General features: G+C 32.4%; 1 protein-coding gene across 4 annotated transcripts in view; it reads left to right on the forward strand.

The window, feature by feature from the left end:
• The window catches only part of LOC148617487 (fibrocystin-L-like), a 95,702-nt gene that overhangs the window by 25,777 nt on the left and 43,330 nt on the right, over window positions 1-26,595 (forward strand). For 2 of the 4 annotated variants that reach the window (XM_088585204.1, XM_088585205.1), the window contains exons 13-28: window positions 110-393; window positions 1,613-1,768; window positions 3,126-3,298; window positions 4,032-4,265; window positions 5,737-5,861; window positions 6,136-6,302; window positions 7,289-7,540; window positions 9,275-9,429; window positions 10,789-10,911; window positions 11,330-11,435; window positions 12,497-12,511; window positions 15,487-15,750; window positions 17,338-17,465; window positions 19,009-19,135; window positions 21,581-21,761; window positions 24,799-25,046. In XM_088585204.1, coding sequence (XP_088441330.1) covers window positions 110-393; window positions 1,613-1,768; window positions 3,126-3,298; window positions 4,032-4,265; window positions 5,737-5,861; window positions 6,136-6,302; window positions 7,289-7,540; window positions 9,275-9,429; window positions 10,789-10,911; window positions 11,330-11,435; window positions 12,497-12,511; window positions 15,487-15,750; window positions 17,338-17,465; window positions 19,009-19,135; window positions 21,581-21,761; window positions 24,799-25,046 — 2,738 coding nt within the window. The remainder of the gene's footprint in view (window positions 1-109; window positions 394-1,612; window positions 1,769-3,125; window positions 3,299-4,031; window positions 4,266-5,736; window positions 5,862-6,135; window positions 6,303-7,288; window positions 7,541-9,274; window positions 9,430-10,788; window positions 10,912-11,329; window positions 11,436-12,496; window positions 12,512-15,486; window positions 15,751-17,337; window positions 17,466-19,008; window positions 19,136-21,580; window positions 21,762-24,798; window positions 25,047-26,595) is intronic. The other 2 variants (XM_088585206.1, XM_088585207.1) reach the window with 1 other exon arrangement.

Consider the following 26,595-nt stretch of genomic DNA (forward strand, 5'->3'; position numbering starts at 1 on the left):
TCAGGTGTAGTGTTCCAGGTAACTGCATGAATTCACCTTTATCAGGAAATGGAATCAGTTGATAAACCCACAATGTATTGTATATCTTTAATTCTATCTTTAATTCTAGGTATTACATTGAAGCCATCCATCAAGTTGATGCTGGTGAGGCTGAGTTACAGGTTGCAGCCAAATTTTTTAACACAGAAATTCTGAGTTCTATGACTGGATTTTCAAAAGCTGAGAGACAAAAATTAGACTTCCGGTCTGATGTTATAAGAGAGGAACAGATCATTGAAGTCACTGGGTTTAACTTAGTTACACATACTAATGAAGTGCAACAAGTCACAGTCATGGAGAGTGGTCAAAATAGTGATGCAAAATTCCAGCTTATGATGTTTGGGGTTGCTACAGGTATTATAGATCTCTTGGTTATTAAATACAGTAAAAACTGGATAAATAAAACCCCCTCTGATCTTTAAAATTTGTTGGTTAAGACAGATATTTATTTTACCAAGGTTCAATTTTTATTTAAATTAATGTAAAGCTGAGGATTAGACAGAATTTTTGGATTATTCAGGGGTTGGATTAGACAGGATTTTTGGATTATTCAGGATTTGATTAGACAGTATTTTTGGATTATTCAGGGTTTGGATTAGACAGGATTTTTGGCTTATTCAGCAGTTGGATTATTCAGTGGTTAATTGGATTAGACAGATTTTTGGATATCAGGATTTGGATTAAACAGGTTTTACTGTGTTAAATGAATCTCTTTATATATGTAGAAATTTTAGTTTTCTCTGAACTGTATAAAATATGGAGTCTTAATAACCAAAAATAAAATAAATAATAAAAAATTAGAAACATCAGGTTCATTTAATATGATTTATATTATTATTATATGTTTTTTATGTCCTTGGAAATATTTTTGATATAAAAATAAGATATTTTTTATCAAGAGAGAAAAAAGTTAAGTTACTTACTTTAAAACCAAGAACAACAAAAACGAAAAAAAGAACAAATAAAAACAAAAACCTCTGAATAGATGTATATCAAAAGTTATTTTTTGAATATGAAAAATATGATTTTGTCCAATCAAGTTAGAGGATTTTTGTCAGTTGAACTTGACGTGCCTTCCACATGATGTTCAAGACTTATTTTGATGCTTAGATTTACATAACTTTTTTTGTATTAAGTTTTTTATGTTTTTACTAATGTATTGTTCATATCTTCCGTACTTTTTTTTAATACTGATTTTTCTGATTATGGATGATGGCAATTTTATTCTGCCTTTTTGTATTGAAATATAGCCGCAATATTGAGATGGGGTTGAGTGGGCTATAAAACCTGGTTTAACCAACCTTTCATTCCAAATCAGGACAATAGCGGTGGTTTATAACTTTCTGTTTTTTACCCTGATATTACCAATTTTTTACAGACCATCCCTTTGACTATTTGTTTTGAATTCTGCCTATATTTTATCAGTTTTGGCAATTTTGTATTTACCCTTCATTGATTTACATGTTTATGATTATCACAATACTAACAAGTTTTCCATGATTGTTGGTTAGTTAATGAAAGATAGTGGCTTTATAAGTGGAAGGGTTGAAGATATGTGTTTGTATATTTTTAGAACAAATGACCACTCAAGAGAGTGCTACAGAAATTACCAAGAAGTTAAATGACTTGTCATTCCTGGATAGCCATGAGATGTTCACAATAGTTCGAGAAGAAATTAATACACCAACCAAAGGATTGAGAATAACAATTACATTTAATTCAGAAAGAGGTAGGATGAACTTAGAAAAAAGGTAGGTAACTCAATTAAAAACATGCTACACTATTGTTCATGAAAGTTTTCTCTCAAAATACATACTTGAATTAGATAATGTGGGAACATTTTTAGGGATTCAACAGCAGGGTTTCAAATAAGCACTGGTCCGAGGCCTGGGTCCTTCAGTTCCATTTAACTAGGTGTTGGGCCTACCCTATTTTACATATACTGATGCCTTTTTACTTTCTTCTTTTGGACCTTTCACTCTTGAAAGAAGATTTAAACCTCCCCACTGAACTGGTACTTCAGTAATGACCGCTAGATTAACATATAAAATGCTCATGCATCAAATGTCAAAATTAATTACCACAGAATCCTAGTAATTAATTTAACTTTTATTGTTTGCTAATACTGTAATCTATTTATTTTAGCAGTGTACTGATTTTTGCTATTTTCTTAGTGGACAGAAAACCACAAAAAATAGTACACATGAAATGGATTTTTCAACAATATATAACGATAAACATTTTTCGAAACTGTGAAAGTTGATACCTGTGAGTAATTCACTTGACAGAATCCCTGAAAATAAGACGCTGCAAAAATATATACTTTACAGTAATTGATGCTATAAACATACTGAATAATGGCAGTTTTGAAGTTGGGGTAGAGAATATTACAGTGAGCCTGAAAGGACAAGATGTCTGATGTTCTGTTGAGATGTTAAATAGCACTCCAACTAGGAATCATCCAAAATGTGATTCATGGGTGAAAAGCTTACATATTTTTATTTTTGATATTTTGTTGGAATTGTTGGAACACAGAGATTAACATTGGGTGTTCCATATTACCTGTGTTGTTAAGAGATCAAAATTATATAGAATGCACTGTAGATTTCAAAATTGAGGGAGATAACTCAGTAAATAACACTCAAATACAATAGAATCTATTGGATTTTCAATGTTGATTATCATCTAAGAGCAGGCAGATTGGAATGGATAATTACACATTTCATAATATAGACCCATGAAACAATTTAATTACAAAAATAAAAATATGTAGCCTTTTTTAGGGTGTATCACATTTTACAGATTTTGCATGATTATTACAAGGACTACTACTTAAAAATGGGATTTTTCTGTTAATCAGCTATATCACAGTTGATTTGATGTAAAGTTGTCATTGGAAATTGACAATATTTTTGACAAAAAACAGTAACCCGAGAAAAAAAATATTAAGCAGTAACAACAATGGAAAAATGATAAAGTTGCTGATAAAAGAATATTGTGCAAATATGTAATGTATTAGCAATTTAGGAAATTATCTACAATTTAAAAGAAAAATTGAATTTTTCTACTTTTCATTCCTCTTATAGGAGAGTTCCCTTCTTTTGAATCCAAACGTATCCCAGGAAGTAGTGGTGAAATGTTGACAGTGACTGTTTCCAGGACAACAGCTGGTGTACCTAGTGGGCAGTATTTTGCTCTTAGTCATACTGGCATTACCATTCCATCCGGTTTAATTAAAATAAATGCAACAGCTAAACAAGTAAGTTAACTCTGATTGGAAGAGCTGGTCTAATGGATGTTCATTCCATCTCTCTTTCCACCGTCATGCTTACGTCCTGATTTTTATACGTCCATCCATTTTGATGGGACATATAGTATACCGCTTTTCATCCATCCATCAAATAACTCCAAAATACTTTAAGCCATTCAAATAAAACTTTGGTCAGTTGTTCATATTGATGGTAGAAAGCTTCCATTAATTTACATTAATTTCAAACATTTAGCTTATGTGTTATAGGATGTTTTGCATTTAAAAAAGGATGGTTTCCTGTTTTCGTGCATTCAGCAAATGCCACTAAATTATGAGATATTGTTTGTATCTTTTGCCATAGGCTCCCTTTCATTTTCTATGAATTTTGATTTTACATTACCATTCAATTCTTGGCACTGTTTCATGAAAAAGGGAGATGGTTTTTTCCATTTTCATGCTCTTCTGATAGGTGTAATGGCACAGCTCTTTATTTTAATCTGTAGAGTACTTAATTGATATTCCCCAATGACTGCTGTTATTCCCCAACTGAAGGGAGTTTGTAAGGATAACTTCGTTGGTCTGTCTGTCTGTATGTTACACTTTTATGCAATAAGTTTCTCAACTTCTGTCGAAGGAAATCCTTAGATTTCTCCCATTTTTGCAAGAGCCATATTCCTATCTTATTTTTTAGGCATGTTTGTGTACTGTTTTTTTTTCTATTTTTATATTTTCTGAATTTCAGGTACAAGATGCTCTAAGTACCATGTATAGTGCTAGATGTTTGAAATCATTAGAAAAACCTGCTGGAAAATTCAAATTTTACAATTATGAAACTTCTATGCCTCCTTCTGTATATGGTATTTTGACCAATGAGATAGAGCCATTTTGTGGTTTAAAAGTTGCCAAGAACCCAAATTTTCTCTTTAGAGATGTTACTGACGGCAAAGGAATACTTCTGTCAACTAGTGTTTACATGGTAAGAGTTAGATAGAATCATATTTTTTCTGTGAATTCAATACCATTTTAAAGTATATGTTACCTGTTATAATGTTTTGGAAAAATGTTGGTAGTAAATTAATTTAACTGGGTTTTTTCAATCCTTCAAAATCTGTTGTTTTTTTTCTAATTTTTCGAAAGAAATAAAGTAAGAACTGGTTTATTTGGACATAAAAAATGAGTCTGAGGAGGTGACACCTGGATTCTCTTTAACTTCTATGAGCTAGCTTATGCAAAATCCTGCTCAGTGTGTGGGACAAGAATATGTACATTACTCAGTGTGTGGGACTAGTACTGGTACATTGCTCAGTGTGTGGGCCTAGTACTGGTACATTGCTCAGTGTGTGGGCCTAGTACTGGTATAAATCATGATCTGTTTGATTGATAAATTATTTTGGACCTGAAATGTATGGAATATCGATGTCGTAGCATTATTACCTTATTGTTTTGTTACACTTTTCTCTTCAACTGTCAACACTTATTATCATCTTTTGATATTCTGAGGCTATGAAGTAATGTGATTTTTAGACCCAGGTGACAGTTTGGCATCATTGAATTTTTTTCTGTACTCAAATAACATTTTTGTTTATATTTTAATGCACTGCTATTTTGTTATATTGCTGATGTCTTGACCAACAGACATACATGAGACTTTCTCCAACTCCCAACAGACAAATGTGAGACTTTCTCTAACTCCCAACAGACATATGTGAGACTCTCTAACTCCGAACAGACATATGTGAGACTTTCTCTAACTCACTGAGTATATTGCTGATGTCTTGACCAACAGACATATGTGAGACTTCCTCTTACTCACTGTGTACATGTATAATGCTGATGTCATGACCAACAGACATATGTGAGACTTTCTCTAACTTCCAACAGACATATGTGAAACTTTCTCTAACTCACTGAGTATATTGCTGATGTCTTGACCAACAGACATATGTGAGACTTTCTCTAACTCAATGTGTACATTTATAATGCTGATGTCATGACCAACTGACATATGTGAGACTTTCTCTAACTCCCAACAGACAAATGTGAGACTTTCTCTAACTCCCAACGGACATATCTGAGACTCTCTAACTCCGAACAGACATATGTCAGACTTTCTCTAACTCACTGAGTATATTGCTGATGTCTTGACCAACAGACATATGTGAGACTTTCTCTAACTCACTGTGTATCTGCATTAAAGTGCAAACAATCACTTCATAACAATCAACTCCATAATTGTCATTTCTGAAATATGTCGCATCCAAAGGAATGATTTTAAGCCATTCATGTTTCGTAGTACTACACATATACTGCAGTAGGACATTGCTGATGCTCCATCCCTATAACCCTTGCCTCCTGTACAATACCTAATCTTGTTTCATTTTTTTTTCACCTATAGTGAAGGAGAACTTCAGAGTGATATTTATATTGTACCTAATTTCTCATTACAGCTTTGTTTTGCCTATCGTGGAGGAGAACTTCAGAATAGAATCTATATAGTATATTATTATTCAAGAGATGATAAATATATTTATTCCGCAGTCTACGTACCTGTATCATTTTCTGATGAAAACATGTGAGTTCCCATATCAGTATTGTGTTTGTTTCAATAATATTCAAAGTGAAAGTAAAAACCTGTAAGAACACATTGTATATAAATAAAATATGTTTAAACCTTGTTAGAACTATTTCTCCTAAATCGCTCAATGTGAAGACTCTATTTGCTACACTGTTCTATTGGATCAAATTGATACAGGGAAGATAACATAAGCGTCACAAATTTGTTAGACATCAGAAAATGGGTTGAGACATGGTTTTTGTATTCAAAACTTTAAATTCCCTTGTTTTAGATGGCATTATTTCTGTCTTGACATGATGACCACCCTGAGAGACATTCGTCCCACAGCAACACAGTTCTATGTAAAATATATTCGTGTGTTCAAGTTAGGGGAAGCAGCAGCCTTCTACATTGATAATGTTCTTATTGGTAGAGAGGAGCCTGTGGATAATATTGAGGGTATGTTTTGTGAGCAACAATTGGCTTTACTAAAATTGTAATTGGTATCAGTATATTAGGGTCACACTATGATGACAGCAGTTTACTGCTGGTACTTAATAAAATTATCTTACTTTTTCACCGTTGTCATATGATATTTTGACCCCCAAAATATTGACCCCAGGGTTAAAATATCATATGATACCTTAACCCTGGGGTCAATATTTCGCAGGGTCAGAATATTGTATGTCACCTGGATAAAATAAGCTAAACTGGTTAGAAGAATATATCTAAAACCACTCCAGAGATTTTGAAGAAAATTAGGAAATGTTGATGTGCAAGACTTAGGAATACTATTATGGCCTGAAGGAAGATAATCCAACTTAAGGGTTTTACATGTTAAAATGTTGTCAATGTAACTCTTTAACTACTCAATGGATTTTGATGAAACTTAATTGGAAAGTCACATATAATATGCATATGTAGATGTGTCTATTGTCTAATGCCTTCAAAGGGAGATAATTAAAATTAAGGGTTGACAATTTAACTTTAACATTTGAAGTAAGGGTTTTGTCCTTGTGAGATTGCTCACAGTATTTCAAGTTTTAAAATGTTGCTTAAGGCTTTTTTGAAAGTGCTGAACCATTTTCTATAGCTACAAGTTATGTTGAAATTTTCAATGTTTTTTGTTATCCATTTTTATTCAATTCAGAAACTTTAGAGGATGATGTTGATATAATTAAATACTGAGAAATCAGAATTAAAAACAAAATTTATTTTTAAACTGAATACAATAAGTTAAATATTTTATAAATTAAACATTGCATTATTAACTTTCAATATTGTAAAGAATGCTGGATTTTAACATATTGCATAAACAGACATCCATTATAGGTCTAAAATAAGAATTGCTAAAAATCACATATTTAAATTTTCATGATACCAATCAATGAATCTTTATGCATTTTTCAGAACTTTTCACCAAATTACAGTGTCTGTTTTTTTAGGAATCAATGATTACAGATTGACACCAGTGAAACCAAATGATGCTCTGATCCAAGAAGTAATCGTGGAATCAACTCAGACCAATGTCTACACTGTTAAACTCATTCCTCATAAATGTGGCTACAATTTCACTCCTCTTACAGCAGTTGCTCCCCTTGTTTCTGGTGGACAGGTGTTAGTTAATGAAATAAATCGAGCATCACGCCCACTAACTGGAACCTTTGATGTTTCTTTTGATGGCCATAAAATAAGTGGTAAAGTATATGTAGTATATCTTTATGACAAGACTAAAAAGCTTTGTGGCAAACATTTTTTTAAAAAAGATATGTCCCCATGTTTAATCTTGTTTGTGATATAAGTATGTGGATAGTTTTGAGGGTATTGTCATTCTTTTATTATGTTCTGGCCCCAGCAGCACAAAAAAAAAAATTTCCTAACTCTAAGAATATACTTAACTTCCTTTTGAAATAGATGACATCACAAACAGTAAAAATCTTTCTCAGATTTAAGTAATTTATCAAATTTTGTGGCACTGGAGCCTGAGCTAGCTTTCAGTAAGTTTTCTTTAAGTGAATACCTCATTTTGTCTATATGTTGTATGTTGAAGTATCCCATGGAGAGAATTGGATGTATTATTGAATGAATTTTATGATGTGTTTGATTGTTGCTTTGTTTTATTTTTGGCCTTTCATTAAAGGGGTATGGTTAAGGTCTTGTAGAACTAGATTTCACAAGCCTGTCCACAATCAGGAGATGTTGGTCAGTAATGTGTCCTTGTTTTGTTATAGTACTTTTAAGTTTGATAATGAAAAAGTGTCATTGTTCTGTTACTGTGGATTTTATTACTTTTGTTGTGGGGGCCATTCATTGCTTACTGAAAGGTGTATTTACACTTATTAAAAGTGTTAACTGTCTTGTATTTGGGTTATAGACTGGTTCATTAGTTGTGTTTAACCATATTGGTTCTTTTTTTTTTGGACCTAGGGCTTGTCTCAAATGGTGATGGGAACTTTATGAAATTGTACTAAATTATGCTCTATATACATGAAAATCCACACTTTCAATGGTACTTGCAGTGCTCAATATTTTGTCTTTTATTCTTTCTTAAGAGGTTGCAGTCAAAATATTATTTGTACAGAGATATGTATATATTAATTTTTAATTGCTTTTAAATGATTCTTCGGTTGAATCAGAAAATAATTTAGTAGCAAATCATTATAAAAAAAAGAGGGGGTGATTCTTTAATGTCCAAAATCCACTAAATTCACTTATATTTCTTATCCAGGAACATTTACAGACCACATAACAAGTTTTAGTTTTTCATTCTATAGGATATGTAAGTCTTGTCATATGACAATCTACCATTCAAATACACAGAGATTTGTGAGACTTTCTCTAACTCGCTGTGTGTATTGTCATTTTTAGAGGGTTGGGTTCAGTATGTTAAAGCAAAGCATATTTTCATGTTAAAATGCCAATAAAAATGACAAATATCTATTTCCACATGAGAAAGTGTGAAAAAAAAGGTGTAAAATGGAAGATTTTACATTGTAATAAAGTGTTTCCATATCCCGGAAGTAAACAATAAAATGCAGACCAGTCTTTGGATTTCAATACATTCTTCATCAGAAATTCTGGTATGGAAAATGAAACTAGAACGAGACTTTCAGACCCTATTGTTGCATGCTTGAGATGAAAAAATAAACAGATTGAATAAGTATAAATCAAGAGTTACGGATCTTGATTTAGTTGGTTTAGGAATGAGATGATTGTATGGTTTTCTCCAGAATACAGATCTGTATGCTGAAAACCTTGTAATTATAGGTTTAAATATGGTTTATGTAGATCAAAAGGCACCGTTTTGTATGTTTTTCTGTACTTGGATCACCTTTAGCAGTGGCTGAATTTTGTATGGATTGCTACTTTTGAAAATATGTACACTGTACAAAATTGCTGTTAACAGTGTATCAAGGTAATTTCTATTGCAGGATTACCACATACTATAGAGGGAGATGCTTTAGCTGAAGAAGTGGAAACTATACCTGGGATTGGTAGTCTCTATATTAAAAGATATGGTGATTGTGCCAACTTTTATTTTATCATCACATTTTTATCAAGACCTGGTGATGTTCAACAAATTTTGGTTTGTATTGTCTTACAAGTTCATAACGTAGGGCTATAGTTATTTTTCATATTTACCAAATGCAAGCCATTTTAGCAAGTTTTTTAAATGGACATTACCAACCAACACCAAACAACCAGGTTGACAGTCTCATTGGTGAAAGAGAAAAACTGTAAACATTTTTCTTGGAAACATAAACTATTTTCCTTTTGGTAAGTACCTGAATGGTTTGAAATAAATTATATAAAAGTATCTAAGTACTTACTGCAGCTCTAATAATTGAATATTTGAATTTGAAGTTTACTGCTGCCAATTGCTCTAGTTTGACAGTAAACCAGTCTGTTGGATGATAAATTTGTAGAAAGTTACTCCTGTTTGCTTTAAATCTTAAAAAAACGAGGTTAAATTCGGGAATATGAAAAAGGACTATTGCTTGAATATATAATATCCTGAGCTATTTTTTAAATTCTATTTTCAAGATTTACGAGACTTATGGCATTACTATTTATGAGTCTAATTTAAACAGCATTTGGAGATATGGCTAGGTCTATGAATCATAGGAGAGGACAATTGAATGCTAGTGACTGAAAAAAAAAAACACAAACATTAAAAAAAACAACTTTCTTTAGAAGGAAAAAAATCCACTTAACTGAAATACCGTACTTTCTTGAGAATAAAACTTTTGATGAAATACATTAATGGCATTCTTTTTCATTGGGAAACTTAAGGAGGTAGTCCAAGGGTAAGAGACACAACTCTTACAAATCATTTGAATGTTTGTATTCAGCTTTTTACATCAATCTCATCAAGGTAACTTGGACTGATTCCATTCTGTTTCAAATGAAAGCTTGATAAGCTTTGGTGAAATTAATATGATACAAACAGATCAATAATGTCAAGAGTTATGTCCCTTACCTTAGGTCTACCTCCTTAAGAGGCTTAGTGGTAACCTTAATCACTTTAACAGTTAAGTTTTATTGCATTTTTATCTTGCCTGGATAGAAAGTTATGAATAACAAGACTAAGTTATTGCTTTTTTAGTGTCAGCCATTGGGGTTGACATTTAATTTTAATGTTTTAAGTTTTCTGATTACATAAGTTTTATATGAACCACTTGTGATAGGTCAATATTTGATATGCAATTGCATTAGCACCACTACATCACACTTCCATATCCAATTCATGAATATTCACCTGCAATCACGGTCTATTGACTATTAAAATTTGTTTTAAGTTTTCTGATTGGGTCAGTTTAACATGAACTACTCAAGCTAGATTAATGGTTTCAGTGTATATCAGCATGAGTATAAATGCATCACACTATTTGACTATGTACAGTATATCTGTGACAACAGCTGATTTCAATACTATGTTTTACAGATTGATGGCAGTAATATAGATGGTGTTGGTGTGATTGTTACAGGAACAACCTTACAAGATGGAGGGCTGTTATATGACCCATTGCCAGGCGATATGTTACGAACGTTCCATACAGAACCACAGGTACAATGCATTTATGGTCATTCTGCATTAAGTTGCAGATTTTAGAATGAGAGGTAGATAGTAATCTAAGTGTCTGCCTGTCTGTCTGTCTGTCTGTCTGTGATAGTATTCTTTATTCAGTTTAGCCCTCAATTACTCTTGTTTAAAAAATAACTCATCATAAAAATATATATATTATATATCTATTGAGATGGACTGACTTTTATTTAGATATTAAATTTCATGGCTTTGTGAAAATTTGTCAGCTCATAATGAGTACCTGTTAATTTTGGATCAGTTCAAGTGGGAGATTATCCCCCTAATGTGGGAGGGTTCAGTTTGTGAGGAATTGTCTAATTAATCTGAAAAAAAAACATAAAACAAAATATCTTCTAAAAGTTTTATTTTTTTTGTATTTTAATGGTGTTTTCTTTACTAGGTCACAGTAGTTGTCAATGATATCCCATCATTGTGTTCAGGTAACTGTATGTACGATTGGTCTGCAGCCCAAACACCTACACTAACAAGTTGCAGCCCTATCCTGGGTAAGTAGCAACACTTATATTGATAGATTGATTCTTCCTGTCATTTTATTACAACTTTTCTTTTTGCAGTTAAGGATTTTATTGATGTGACCAAAGTTAATATAGGTATATCTAATTTGCCCAGGCTCTAACTTTTACCTTTGACCTCAAGGTTATTATTGGTACATTTAATTTGTCCGGGCTCTATCTTTTACATTTGACCTCTTGGTTATTATAGGTACATTTTAATTTGTCCAGGCTCTATCTTTTACCTTTGACCTTAAGGCTTTTATAGGTGTATGTTCTTTGTCCAGGTCAAATTTATGTACTTAGTAAACCTTTCAATTTGCTATGCCTGTTACATATGGTTAGTGGCTTTTTCTTCCGTTCTTATCTAGATTTATTGCCTATAAATTAAAGGAGTGGAAGCATTATTTATTGTGTATTTAAACAATTATGCTTAGTTAATATTTATAATAAAAAATCTTGAAATACAAAACTTACTTGTAATTTATTTTTTATCAACTTGGACACTATTCCTGGATATGATTTCAAATTACGTTTGCAGCATCATTATGATAAGTTGTAACCATTAGTGAGACTTGTGTCTTATTGGATATCTACTTCCTATTACATGTTCTGACATTTTCAGTATATTTAGGTTGACAGGGAACATCTGTGTTTTATAAACACATTTCTTCTAGCTATATATATGTTGAATATGTTTGGCGTTCATACTTACTGTAAAAAGGTGCTTTTGTTTGTGGACACCATTACTTTTTTGGGCTAGGGAAGAAATTTCAGTTTGAATAGTCTTGAATTTGTAGATTGGCCTTCATCATACAAATGAATGGAAAATTTCTTTTTGTTTGGAACTAGATTTTGTTTGCCAAACCAATGAATTGGGAACTATACCTGGAAATAAGATATGATTGTATCAACTTTTGTTGGAGTTACTCCCCTTTGCCCCTGAACCAATGACACTTTCACAGTATTATTGCATTGCCCCTCTAAATGGAATGTATCTCCATTGGTTATATGTTTATATTATTATTGTATCTGTTTTATTTTTACAATTATAGGTGCATTGTGTACAGGTACATGTATTTGCATGTTTGATAATATGTGTGAATTGGTATGACCACAAGTTAGAATGTTTCATAACTTTGTAGTGGAATTTTACAAAGGTTGTGAATTTAATTACACGTGTATATCTAATATCTAATTTTGATAGACCTATTATGGTATACAGCTGTCCATTTGTCCATCAAGATAAGTCGTGCAAGAACTCAAAAATGCTTTGAGCCATTTTAATAACTTTTTAGTGAACTGTTTGTTTTCTTTTAAGGGAGCTTCCTTATGATTTTAATTGTTTTCCAGTTACATGTTTCAAAGTCTTTGTATTGTTTACACTACAAAACAATGGATGAAGTAATTGTATGCTTTAAATCAGTTGTATATTATACAAAGTAGGGGGACATATTGTTTCTGTCCTTTCCTCATGTCTGTCACATTTTTGTTAGTTAGTGCAACTCCTATCAAACTACTACACCAAAATTCTTATGTGTGTAGTTGTGCATATTACCAGTTATTAATGATCCACTGAAATTTGTAAGAGTTATACCCCTTTGAAGTTTGGAATGGGGGAAACATGTTTTTAATTGGTAAAAACAAACTTTAATTATATGTAACATCAAACTTCCAGTAAATTTGCAACCTGTGAAATTCATGCAATGCATTCTTATGTAAAAATTGTCTTTTTGGTGATATTGTCATTTTGGTTTTTCAATTTAACAATTATACAATAAAGAAAAAACTTAACATTTGTAAAATCTAATGAAAATTATATGCAACTGTAAGATTTGTAAGAGCAAAATTGAGAGTGAATGTTTTAAAAAGAAACATGAGACCTCGTGTTATACATTGTTATAACTTCTAACTTGTGAAGGATATAAAATAGTGAAACCTATCTAAACTGATCTCCATTTGGACTTAGAATTGGTTTGCTTCTGACAGGTGTTGTCTTCTCCAAATTTCAAAATACATTTAAATAAATGTTACATGGACCAGTTTCCACAGGTTTTCAGATTATACAGGGTTGGTTTAGACAGGTTTATATTACTTGGACAATCTGCATGATTCAATATAATAGAACAGAAAAGATGTGACATGTAGCAGAATTAAATTCTTGTTAAAATGTCAATCCATATTTAGTATTGAAATAATAGTTTTTTACCATTAGAAAAATATTGAAAGAAAACAGGCTGCACAAAATTCGATTAAGTCATGATAGGGTACTATTTATTGGTTCCCTTACTGGCCTTAAAGATTTTAACCTAGTTAATGATCTATTAATATTTAATGTTTAGTGTAACATAGTACAAGTACTTAAGAATCTAGGATTTACCAGTCCTCAAATCTAGGAGTTACCTCCTCTTTTCTTTTGTTAACCAACTTATTTTTTTTCATTGTGAAAACAAGAATAGTTTCTTGCTTGTCAAGAAACTTTACTATCAGATAAAGTACATAAACGGTTTCCACATTTGCATTTGAATGTATGTGTATATTTGAAAATTTAAAAATGTTTTATTATCTTAAGGGAGATAACTTATAATATCAAAAATAACAAAATATGCTTGAATCATATGCTCTCAGTATTGCATGATATTAAGTCTGTTTCCTTTGCTTGGAAAGTGGTTGAAAAATGTCTCTCTGCTTAGTAATGTACATTGGGTTATTTTCGCTATGGAGGAGGTTATTTCAAAGGAAATATGAACTTCGAAGTTTTTAGTAGATATACAAGCTATTAAAAAAGTCATTGAAAAACTTTCAGAGATTTCACCAAAAATGCTATTTTCTTAAAAATACCTGATATAATGAAATAGGAAATGCCTGGATCCAACATGCCAAAATATCTATATTACTATAGTTTAGATGATAAAACTAATTTATGGTAGTTTCTTTCAGGTAATTATATTTATATTCTTCTCCTTGTATATCAGATGTAGACTGAATTCTGCAAAGAATTGTGCAGACTTGAATTATAAGGCCACTCCAAATTATTATTGATATTCTTGCTTCCTGATTCCCGCTTTTAAACTATGAACTATCTCTTTTTTTTTTGGATCCCTCTCTTTGCTTGGGGGAATATAGTGATAGGGATTCTGTCCTTCGTTTATGCAGAGGGTTAACCATTTCTTATCCATTACTCTTCCTACACTGCTGAGTGGAATTTAATGAATTCTTTAAAGAAACTTTATTGCATGTTTCCAATGGGCACCTCGTATTTTAGATTTTGATCAATTTTTGGGTTTCATCAAGCCAAACATGGACTTTATTGTTTATTAACATGGGGACAGGTTGGGCCACATCTCTTTCCTGTTATACTCAGTCTACACCACTGAATGTTTTACTGTCTACATTTCATGTTCCCTTTGTGCTTCTCCTATTTTAGATTTTGATTTAAATCTATTTTGAAGTCAAATGGTGCATGTTATCAAATGGGGGGGGGTATCAGTTTAGTTTGAGCATTACTCTCAGTTTTTCTAGTTTCTGTTAAATTTGGAATCAGTCAGTGGTTGATATGAATTGTAGAACTTTTTCATGTAATCAAATGATTATTTTGCATGTGTATTCCCCTTAAGTGAATTGCAAGTCTTAAAGGAACACTTTGCCTTGCCTAAAAAATATGTGTCTTTACCCTTATGACTTGTTATAGGAGGCATTTAGACTTAGTGTTGTATTTTGAAAGATCTCCTGTTATTTATATGTGTACATTGAAACTTCACTTTGTTTTATGTTTTTATGAAATTAATTTTCGAAAACAATTTTTTTCCATAAAATGACCTTAATGTTTTTATTGCTGTTAGGGAATATGAACCAAAAGCAGGCATGGTTTTACTCCAGAATATGACTTCACAGTGAATTAGGGTCTTCTACTCAAATTTACACAAAACTAACTTAAATATTTTCTTGAACATAAGAACACTTAACATGAACAGCATCAACAGCCTACGCATTTTATTCAAAATTTGAAGAAAAAAATTTGCATTCACTTTTTAATTTTTAATAGGATCTCCAGGAGTAACCCTCACATTACAGGGAACAGGATTTGATGGAACCACTCCTGAAAATAATATTGTTTTAACTGGTACCCTTCCCTGTACTGTTGTAACTGCTACAGAGACAACCATTACATGCACAACAGGAGAGGGACCAAAGGGAATTACCATGGTAACAGTGAGAGTAGTAGGGAAAGGACTTGCTTCAGGATCAAAACCCTTTATCTTCAAGCATGCAGTTAACAGTTTTTCGCCAACAACAGTCAGCCTTGGAGGTATAGTATATGTACTACTGGTTTTTATATCCCACAAATTTGAAATTTTGTAGGATGTTTTTACACATAATGGGGATGTGCATGACCAAAGGAGTTTGATTTTTAGTAAAATATTTACAAAATTAGATAGTTAAACTTTGAAATATTAATATGCTTTAGAGGTTATAGGGTTACATGATATGTCTGGTTTTTATCTTTTTTGGTTTTTGAGCTACTGCTTTGAAGTGTTTACCAGTACTCAAAATGGTGATGGGGATGGGCAGGACCAAAAAGTTTTTTTTTTGTTTATAATTTTTTTTTCCAAAGGACTTATGACTTTCAATATTACACAAAATAACATGGCATTTTTTTGGGATAATCACTTCTCTAAATATCATATATGTCTTATTTTATGCCCCGTGTAAACAAAGCTTAATTGCGGTATATAGGTTTCACCCTGTCTCTAATTCTGTCCATTTGTCCATCTTTCTGTCTATCAGAACTATTTTCTTAGCAGCTCTCAGCATTGTTATGAAACTTTGTTGGATGTAATATAACCATATGGAGATGTTCATTCTATCAGGTATTAATGTTTGGACGAAAAATGTCCCCTTACTTTTGCATCTTTGCTGGGTTGAACTTTTTCAGCAAAACTTGGCCTGATGTGTTGTCTGCAACTTCTCCGCAACGACTTGCAGTTTTATTATGAAACTAAATGGGATGTGCATATTATCAGGAATTTATGTTTAAAGTAAATTTACAGTCATATTCTGCCCTTATGTTGTCAACAAGAAAAAACAGTACTGATAGTAATGGTTTGGAGTTGAATGTTTTATAAATGGCAGCAAACATATGTGTCAGCAGTGCTTAGTTAATCCACAATAAAAATTGTGTCCAGAATGAATCATGTGTCCACATTGGTCTCCAAATATACAGGGTTCAACAGGCTGCAGGGGGTAGTAGACAAAAAAAAAATAGTCTTGTCTCTTGAAAATAGGGTAGGTAGGCAGGGAAATTACTTTGCTGTTATTTTAAGTTAATTGGGAAACAATCTAGACTTTGATGATGCTTGAGCCAAAATAACCATAAAATATTTTGGGTATCCACAAAAAAAAAACAAAAAAACTGGGGTAGGTAGGGTAGCAGGAATCAGACATATTATTTTTTACCTTAGTCCCATTAGGAACCATGTCTTGTTTATTAAAGACATTGTATTTTACCGGTACATGTAGGTGTGGGGGCATCATTTGCATCTCCCAGACACAAAAAGTTTCTTAGGAAGACTTGATTCACATTTTTTAATGTCAATTTCATGCTTCAAAGTAGTATCCCCAATTTCCAGGTGTTAACTTGGAAATAGATCAATGATTTTTTTTTAACTTTGCACAGTTGTTTAATAAATGTTAAGTTCAATTTTCAGCCAAATCCAAAATGTAGTTGAGCCATCTCCCTTTTTTGTCCATTACATGGAGGGATCTCAATCAATGTTCAATTAATGCCCTATTTTTGTCTACTCCAACAAGTAGACATGATGAATACATTACTTTTTACATGTATATACTGGTAAAATTGAGAAAACCAACCTTTAGATTCTCTTTTCGTTATCAGGTGGAATACCGGTTGAAATCTTAGGAGAAGGTTTTGCAGATAACACTAAAGTCTTTATAAATGACGATGTACCATGTGAGGTGACTCATGTAATACCTTCACACATTACCTGTATTCTTCCTGCAATGGTAAGTAACATAAGTCACACCTCTACATGTTTTTTCTGCAGTAGTAACACGGTTCACATCTCTACATGTTCTTTCTGCAATAGTAAGTAACATGGGTCACGTCTCTACATGGTCTTTCTGCAATAGTAAGTAACATGGGTCACACCTTTACATGTTCTTTCTGCAACAGTACGTAACATGGGTCACACCTCTTCATATTCTTTTTGCAATGGTAAGTATCATGGGTCACACCCGTACATGTTCCATAATGCAAAAAATTCAGGTATGATTTTCCTCAGCTGGAAAGCTGATTTCAGCTTTTTGTAACAGAAATATAGAATCAAAATGTGCTGTATTTTGTATGAGCTGTTTAAAAGTGATGTTTCTGCAAGACTAACTCCCCTGTTTCAGCTCTTTTCCAAATTTTTTTTCAGCTTTTTTCTCAGCTGACCAAAATCATGCTAAAAATAATGTGTTTTAGATTAAATTTTTGTGCTGACCTTTGATGATAATATAAGAGCTATTAAAAAATGCTGGAAAGAAGTAAAACATAGCTACCTTATTAAGTTCATCAAGTGATTGTCATTCAATCAATCTTAGACTAAAATTATCCCTTGAGGTAAGATATATGCAAACTTTATAAAATTTCATTATATAGATGGCAATGTTTTATCGAATCTTCCCAGAGTAATATATTTGTATGTTTCGATAATTCACACTTTGAAATAAATTGGTTGATTTCACTCTCTGACTTTTTCACACCAAGATGTCACAACTTGTATATCAGTGCCCCAATCACTGAATTTAAAATTCATGTTGAAAATATCGAAAAATCTTGAAGAAAATCTATATAATAAATCAGATAAAAGGTTATCATTTAAATGATCAAAATAGGATCACTTGTGCCATGAACGCATGAAGATTGAACTCTTGATAATATTTTGGATTCACTCTTTTCAATTAATTATCCTATTATCATATTATATATATAGATTTGCATTGTGACTTAAAACCATGTCTCCCGTGTAGAAAAGCAGAGGATGCTTACCTTACCAGTGTACTTGGTCCATGCTCCAATTTTTATTGGAGTCTGTGTTACTCATTTGCTTTTGTTACTTTGTATGTATGATTTTAGATAATATATGTATATAAATTCACTTTCCCCTATCTTTCTACAGTAATTTTGAACTTGTTTTACTGCATCCTCTGACACTCCTACAAGAGATGAACTGTCAATTCATTTTCAATAGACCCTGAACTATATGCCCACATAATCAAATTCAAGTATTTTTTATGAGCATGATTCATTATTTTTCATTTTTTTTATGATTCTTACAGATTTCAACACTTAAAAACATTTGGCTGGTGTAAAATTTGACGATTTTGAATATTAAAGGTATACAAAGTATTTTGACTCTTCTTATTTTGGTAGATGCTTTATAATGGTCTGCTAAGTACTTAGAACAAGGTAAATATTTTGCGGAATTTATTTCGGCATACAATATTAAGACAAACTGCTAAACTATGCAAAAATTATCCACTATATGGTAGTGTACATTTGTAGGCTCCTGGTAGCTACCGTATATATGTAAAAATAGATTTGACATCAATTGACACAACACCTATTACATATGATGCTTCCATCTCACCAAGTATATCCAGTGTTACACCTACAGTAACTGGAGTAGCAGGTATGTTATCAAAATAAATGTAATAGCAAATTTATCTATAAAATTTAAGCTTTTTACCACAAGTAAAAGAGGTACTGTCATTATGGGAATTTCCTATCAGTGGTGTATGAATCTTCTTGATATTTTTCTTTAAAGCTTTCTAACACAAAAAAGTTATTTATTTTGGTAGTAATGGCCCTTACTGTAAAAGAATTAGGTACAAAATGTGGTAAAAAAACAAATGACTTCTATAAATTGGTTTGTATTGTTTATTGCTATTGATTAATTGACATGGAATAATTTTAAGTTGTTAAGCTTGGATCTGCCTAAAAATCAGGAAGGGTGTGGCAACATCCCTTCAGCATCTGCGTATGGAGTGTCCATACAAACAATGTTTCATTGTTGGATCTGCAAAATGTACCACAAAACCTCTTTCAAAACTTTTAACTTCTATACTCACAACTGTCAAAGAGGGTCTGCAGTCCTACCACAACACTTGTTACTCCCATAGTGGTATCAATTCAATGTGGATCCTGAAAAATTCGAAAGATCTTTTGGAGACAATCAGTTCAAGACTATTATCTGAATATAATGGCATTAAAACCTATGATTTTTCAACACTGTATACTTCTATTCCCCATACTCAGTTAAAATCCCAACTTAAAAACATTATACATTGTTGTTTTTCCAAAAAAGATGGTACACCTAGATACAAATATATAGTTCTTGGTAGCCAAATCATCTTCCAAATATACAGAGGAAGATGTTTACAAAACGTTGGAATTTTTAATCAACAACATATTTGTCCAGTGTGGTGGACGTGTTTTTCAACAAACGGTCAGCATTCCAATGGGAACAAATTGTGCTCCTTTACTTGCTGACCTATTCCTTCACTCTTATGAGGCTGACTTTATAGCTGATCTGATCAGATAGAAAGAATATTGTTTGGCTAGATCCTTTAATCTCAGTTTCTGCTATATAGATGACGTATTATCTTTAAACAATCCTAATTTCTGGGTTTGATACATCGCATCTACCCCAAAGAACTTGAGATAAAGGATACTACAGACACTGTGAGGTCAGCCTCATATCTTGACCTACACATAGAAATCAGTGATAAAGGAAAACTATTGACCACAAACTTTACGACAAACGTGATGACTTTTCATTCAGAATTGTCAACTTTCCTTTCATCTGTGGCAACATCCCTTCAGCACCTTTGTATGGAGTGTTCATATCACAACTCATACGTAATGCCAGAGCTTTCCAAAACTACGCAGACTTTTTGTATAGAGCTAGGGCTCTGGCAAATAGGCTTCTGGAAAAGAGTTATGTTGCTTACAAGATTGAAGTCATCACTACAGAAGTTTTATGGTCGTCATCGTGAACTCGTGGATCGTTATAGTGTATCCATCTGCACCATGAAAACTGATTTATTCAACGGGTTATAGTTTTCCTTTCCTTGTTTGTCTACCCTGGAGTTGACTTGGAGTTGAGCAACTCGGCGGGTTTTCTAGAAAAGCAGAGGACGCTTTTAGTGGTGTCCGAGTTGCTCCTTTGCTTTTGTTACTTTGTATGTATGATTTTAGTTACTTTATGTTTTTTTGTTGTGTATGTCTGTTTTCCATGTCTGGTCTTTGTCCCTGGATTACATTCTTTTGATTACCGCTATAACCTTGGTTCCCTTGATTACTCTTTCATCATATCTTAAGATATTCAATGAAACTGTTCAAACTGTAACACTTTTGTAAAAACATCTCTTTCTGCATTCATTTCCTTGGATATGCTATATATCTTGAACTAATTTTTTACTGGTTTATGCGTAAAAATTGGGGCAGGGGATGGAATTTTCCAGTACTTTACTATGGTGGCACATAACCAAGCTTTAAGTGTAAATATTACATCAACCAACTTAATTGCTCTTATTGTCAGATACAGTTACTATGAGACCTACTGAAGGATTTTCAATCAAAAGATATGTGTGAATCACTAATCATAAGCTTCTGCCTGGTTCTAAGGCTGAGCTGTACTTATTATGATATGCTGAATCTAAATCTGTATCCAAGATTTTTTGCCAGGTTTTGAGTTGGAGAGAAAATAAGAGTAAAAAAATAAAATTTGATTGATTTCATAAGAAATTGAATTTTCAGATTCTTTAATTTGCTTAATCAGTCCATGTATTAAAATTTCTAATTTGGTACTATTTTTTTTTTATTGGTCTAGATTTTGGTCCAAAGGGTTCAAATTTTTTGGCTCTTTCAACTCAGTTAAATCCAGTTCCTTTCTTTTATATCCTCTATAAACAGAGATTTGAGGGTAAATGTATATAGAAATTATGATACATTTGTCCTCCTGGTTTTTAATCACAATGTTTACTTTCCAAGAAATTTATATACAACAGATCTTAAAAAGAAAAATACAAAATGGTTTATAGGATGTTTCATTTTTTGAACATCTTTCTTGTAGGAGGGGATACCATTACAATAACTGGATCTGGATTTGGAACATCAGGAACTCTTAGAATTGGAGATACAGAAGTAGTCGCTGTTTTTACTGATACAAAAATAACCGCTACTCTTCCTTCACTTCCCCCTGGGGACCAGAAAGTGTGGGTGTTTAGTGGGAGTACAGGTGCTGCTGTAAATAGGTGAGACAAATATGTAGGTAATATGCAACCATTGAGATAATTATGTAGGTCCATATGATGAGTGAAACAAATATGCAGACCAAATATAGATAGGTGAGACAAGTATGTAGGTCAGATAGATAGGTTAAACAAATGTGTAGATCAAAAATAAATAGGTGAGACAAATATGAAGGTCAAATATAGATAGGTTAGGCAAATATGTAGACCAAATATAGATAGGTGAGACTAATATTTAGTTCAAATATAGATAGATGAGACAAATATGTAGACCAAATATAGATTGGTGAGACAAATATTTAGGTCAAATGTAGATAGGTGAGACAAATAGGTAGATGTAGGTCAAATATAGATAGGTGAGAGAAATATGTAGGTCAAATATAGATAGGTGAGACAAATATGTAGGACAAACAGAAATACATGAGACAAATATGTGTGACAAATATAAATATGTGAGACTGTTATGTAGGTCAAATAGGATAACAACTTTATTTTAAAAACTATACTGTGAAAGTACTTTAATTCATGGATACCAATTATTGTGGATCAGGGGAAAGTTTGTGGATTCTTGAATTCATGGTTTTTAGGTATTCAGTATGCACATCAATGTGAATCTACTATTTGTAGGGAATCAAATTTCGTGGTTTGACCTACCCACGAAAAACCATGAAAATTGGTACCCACGAACAACAGTACTTTCACGGTATGTTTAGGAGGTTGGTACAAAGTTCTCTGTTAAAAACATGGGCAAAATGATGTAAGTTTTTGAAACTGCTTTCTTTATTCTTCCATTTTTCCATTATGATGAAATTTTTTATTTCATTTGTAATGCTTATATAGTTTTGGCTGTATGGCCTCCAGATTAAATTGGCTTATTTAGCCTGTAGGACTGTTGGATTGATTTGGCTGTATGGCCTCCAGATTTTTCTGTCAGCAAGTGGGTTTGGGACCAATTTGAATCCCCAAACAGATGGTGTCACATCCCTCCCTTTGGGACCCCCTGCGAAATTTCTTTTTGGTCCCGACCATGCCAAGGAATGAGCATTTTTTGGTTGTAAGCCTTTTAAGTCAATTTAGCCAAAAAGTACTGGGAAATCAAAGTTTTAAGCCCTCTACAAGCCCCAAGTTTTAAAAATTGGGGTGTCAAGAGGCATCATTTTAAAGGAAAGGGTTAAACCAATCCAGATGGATGCATAGAATATATAGATATATGTATGCTGATGGACATGGGACAACTACTATGCTTTGGTGTTTGTTAAGTTGTACTTGATTGTATTTTTAGCTCACCTGGCCAAAGGCCATGTTAACTATTGCCATCACTTGGCGTCATTCGTCGTCATTAACAATTATACAAAACTCTTCTCCTCTGAAACCTCTTGACCGATTAAAACCAAACTTGGTATAAATGTTCCTTGGGGTATCCTGCATAGAACTGATGTGGGGATTTTTGATTCATCGAAAAACATGGCAGCTGTTTTTAAGAATAGAACATAGGGTTAGACAGTAGTTTTTCACATATATCTCCAAAGCCGTTAGGTTTAGCTAAATTCTGACAGAGTGAAAGTATTCAGCATGATGAGATCTATCTGTGGTTAAATTTTGGTTTTAATCTGTTAAGCCATGTTGGAGTTATTACCCTTTTTCAACGATTTTTGCTATTTTTAATGTTATTTCTTTCAAAAAATCTTCTCCTCTGACACTACTTGACCAATTGAAACCAAACTTGGTATGAATGTTCCTTGGGATATCTTGCATAGAACTGATGTGGGGATTTTTGATTAGACAAAAAACATGGCTGCTGTTACTAAAAATAGAGCATAGGGGTCAGACAGCAGATTTTTGCATATATCTGCAAAAACATAAGTTTTAGCTAAATTCTGACATAGGTAAAAGTGTTTAGCATGATGAGATTTATTTCTTGTCAAATTTTGGTTTTAATCAGTTAAGCCATGTTGGAGTTATTGCCCTTTTTCAACGATTTTTGCTATTTTTAATGTTATTTCTTTCAAAAATCTTCTCCTCTGATACTATTGAACCAGTTGAAACCAAACTTTGTATGAATGTTCCTTTGGGTATCCTGCATAGAACTGTTGTGTGGATTTTTGATTCGTTAAAAAACATGGCAGCCGTTACTAAAAATAGAACATAGTGGTCAGACAGTAGTTTTTTGCATATATCTCCAAAACTAGCTGAAATGATCCTTATTATTAGGATCGCAAAAGTCTTCAGGAATAAAAGTTGTCAGATGACTCCTTGTAAGAGTTATTGCCCTTGAAAGGGGAAAAATGACTTTTTTTTTTTTACAGTTTTCAGTCAATATCTTGAAAACTGATAGATTGAAAGATACTTTCAATTCTTGAAAAGGTCCTTATGATAAGCCCTACCAAAGACTTCTTGGGTCAGAATTGTTGGACAACTTCTTGTTTAATTTATTGCCTTTGAAAGGCAAAATTCAACCAGGTGGGCAATTCAGGCTCCTGGGAGCCTTTTGTTTGATTGATGTATAAATTCTGTTTCCTAGGAAAATCAACAGATGGTATTTGTAAGGTAATTATAATGTTTTATACCCATATAATATTAATCTGATTGATAATAAATGTTTTTGATTTTGATGATGGCAATGGCTTGTGTTAATCTAGTTCCCTGGTCAATATCATAAACGAACCTAGGATCTCATAAATATAAACTCAGGTCACCAGTGATGGTTCATGCACAATATATGAGTAAATTGCTGCTTGTGAAATAAAATAAAAACAAAGATGAAGTTATCTAAATTAACTTAATTATTGTGCATTTGTATCGGAAGTTGATATAAGTAATAAGATAAAAATATTTAAAGAAATTTTTTTAAAATTTGAATATTAGGACATATAAAGTAAATAAAATAACGTCATATTCGCTAAGCCAATCAAAAGATAGAAAAGTCACTGGTGACCCAGGGTTACATTTGAGTGAAACTTTTGGAACGAAAATATTATACAGACTTCCAGGTTTTATAGCTTGTGTTTTGTAAACATATTTTTAATGTTTATCCAATAAGTTTGAACCAGATACCAGTTATAACATACCAGCTGAAGGTGTCAAATGTGTTCCCTCTGTCTGGTTCCATGTTTGGAGGTACCAGAGTCACATTTACAGGACAGGGATTCAGCACAAATTTCACTGAAACAGAGATAATGATTGGTGAACATAATTGTGACATCCAGTCAGCAACATTAACACAAATAGTGTGTCAGATAGAGTACACAGGAGATGTTGTGGATATCACTAATTATGGAACAAATAAAGGTAATCATTTATGGCAAAACAATGGAGTTCAGAGATATTAAGATCTTTTGTCTGTCTGTCTGTCTGTCTGTCTTTGTCCCTCATGTGTCTGTTATTACTTGTTGTTTCCTACAAATATGTTTGCTGCTCATGTTCAATCATGTTTGTCAGATTTTGGCCTCCTATAGTTTTATCTATTTCAAAGCATGATTCTTTTTACCTAGTGACCTCCCTCTTTTATTTTCAGAATTTTGTTAAACAAACCATAAAATGTCATTTGTCACAGTTTTTATGATATCTTTATTTCTTTGGGTTTTTTTAATAGATAAAACCTACTGGGACAAAACCTATGGAAATATAAATCAGGGGAGATCCTATTCTTGTCCAAATTTCAAATGCTTAAAGCTCAAAAACCAGCAAACTGACCTATTAATTTTTTTTATACTTAGCACACTCTTAAATGTATAGAAATTCATCCAAAAATTTATCACATTGACCACTTGAGAAACTTTCATCATAGCAAAATGCTACATCCCTGTTGAAGCTTAATTTGAAATATTGTCAAAAATACTGTTCTGTAGACAAAAGGTTTCAAAAACATTTATGTTATTTTGATCAGAACTATTTGGACATTTTCAAAAAAAGCTACTTCCAGTTGAAGAGATAGTGATAAAACTGCATTCAATGCCAAACCCAGAATTGTTCAACCAATTAGATAATGAATATTTGGAATATCCTTTGCCAGCTCCCAGAGATGTAAAACTCAGCGATATTGGTAAATGACATGAACTCTATTTCAGTTCAAAGGGAAGTTTAATTCTTTTTTCACCTTTAAGGTATCAGTCTTCTATTGCATATTCCAGGGCAGGTGTACATCGAAACATAGAGGCTAAAAAATATAGTTTGCATTCTGATTGCCTTTTCCTGTTTTTGTTTTCTCCAAAAATGATTATCATTTTTCATCTAAAATACAGGGTAAATATCAAGCTTTGAAATAAAAAATTTGTTTCTAAGGAAAAACATTTCATCAAAAATACTGCTTCAGAAACGGGGTCTCATTTCATGAACTCAAAATTAAAGTGAAAGTAGAAATCAATTTTAAGTTCAACCTATTTTGGTGTACCATAGCTTATGCTTTTTTTTCTAAAATGGACCTTAAAATTATTTTTCGCATTTCCTCAATTGAAAAACATGGTCAAAAGTTAGATTGAAACTCCTTGTTTTTTTTTTTTTTATTTTTAATCACAAAAATTTAAGGCTTACTACTATGGGCCAAAAGGATACTAGGCCTTAAGGCTTATGCCTTCCTCATTTCATTATTTTAAGTATCAGTCTTTGTAAGAATCATGCAAATTCTGTAATATGTGATACACCTCAAGAAATGTTACACATTTTTATTTTTGTTAATAAGTTGTTTTGTTGGTCTTTATGATGAAATGTATTAGCATTCACTCCAATCTGTCTGCTCATAGGAGATAATCGGCATTGAAAATCCAACAGTTTCTATGGTAATTTAGTGACATTTACAGAGTTATCTCCCTAAATTTGAATTCTACTGTACATTCTATAT

This window comes from Perna viridis, chromosome 5 (assembly GCF_037379345.1).
Source record: "Perna viridis isolate PV_CMFRI_1.1 ecotype Kerala chromosome 5, ASM3737934v1, whole genome shotgun sequence".
NCBI lineage: Eukaryota > Metazoa > Mollusca > Bivalvia > Mytilida > Mytilidae > Perna > Perna viridis.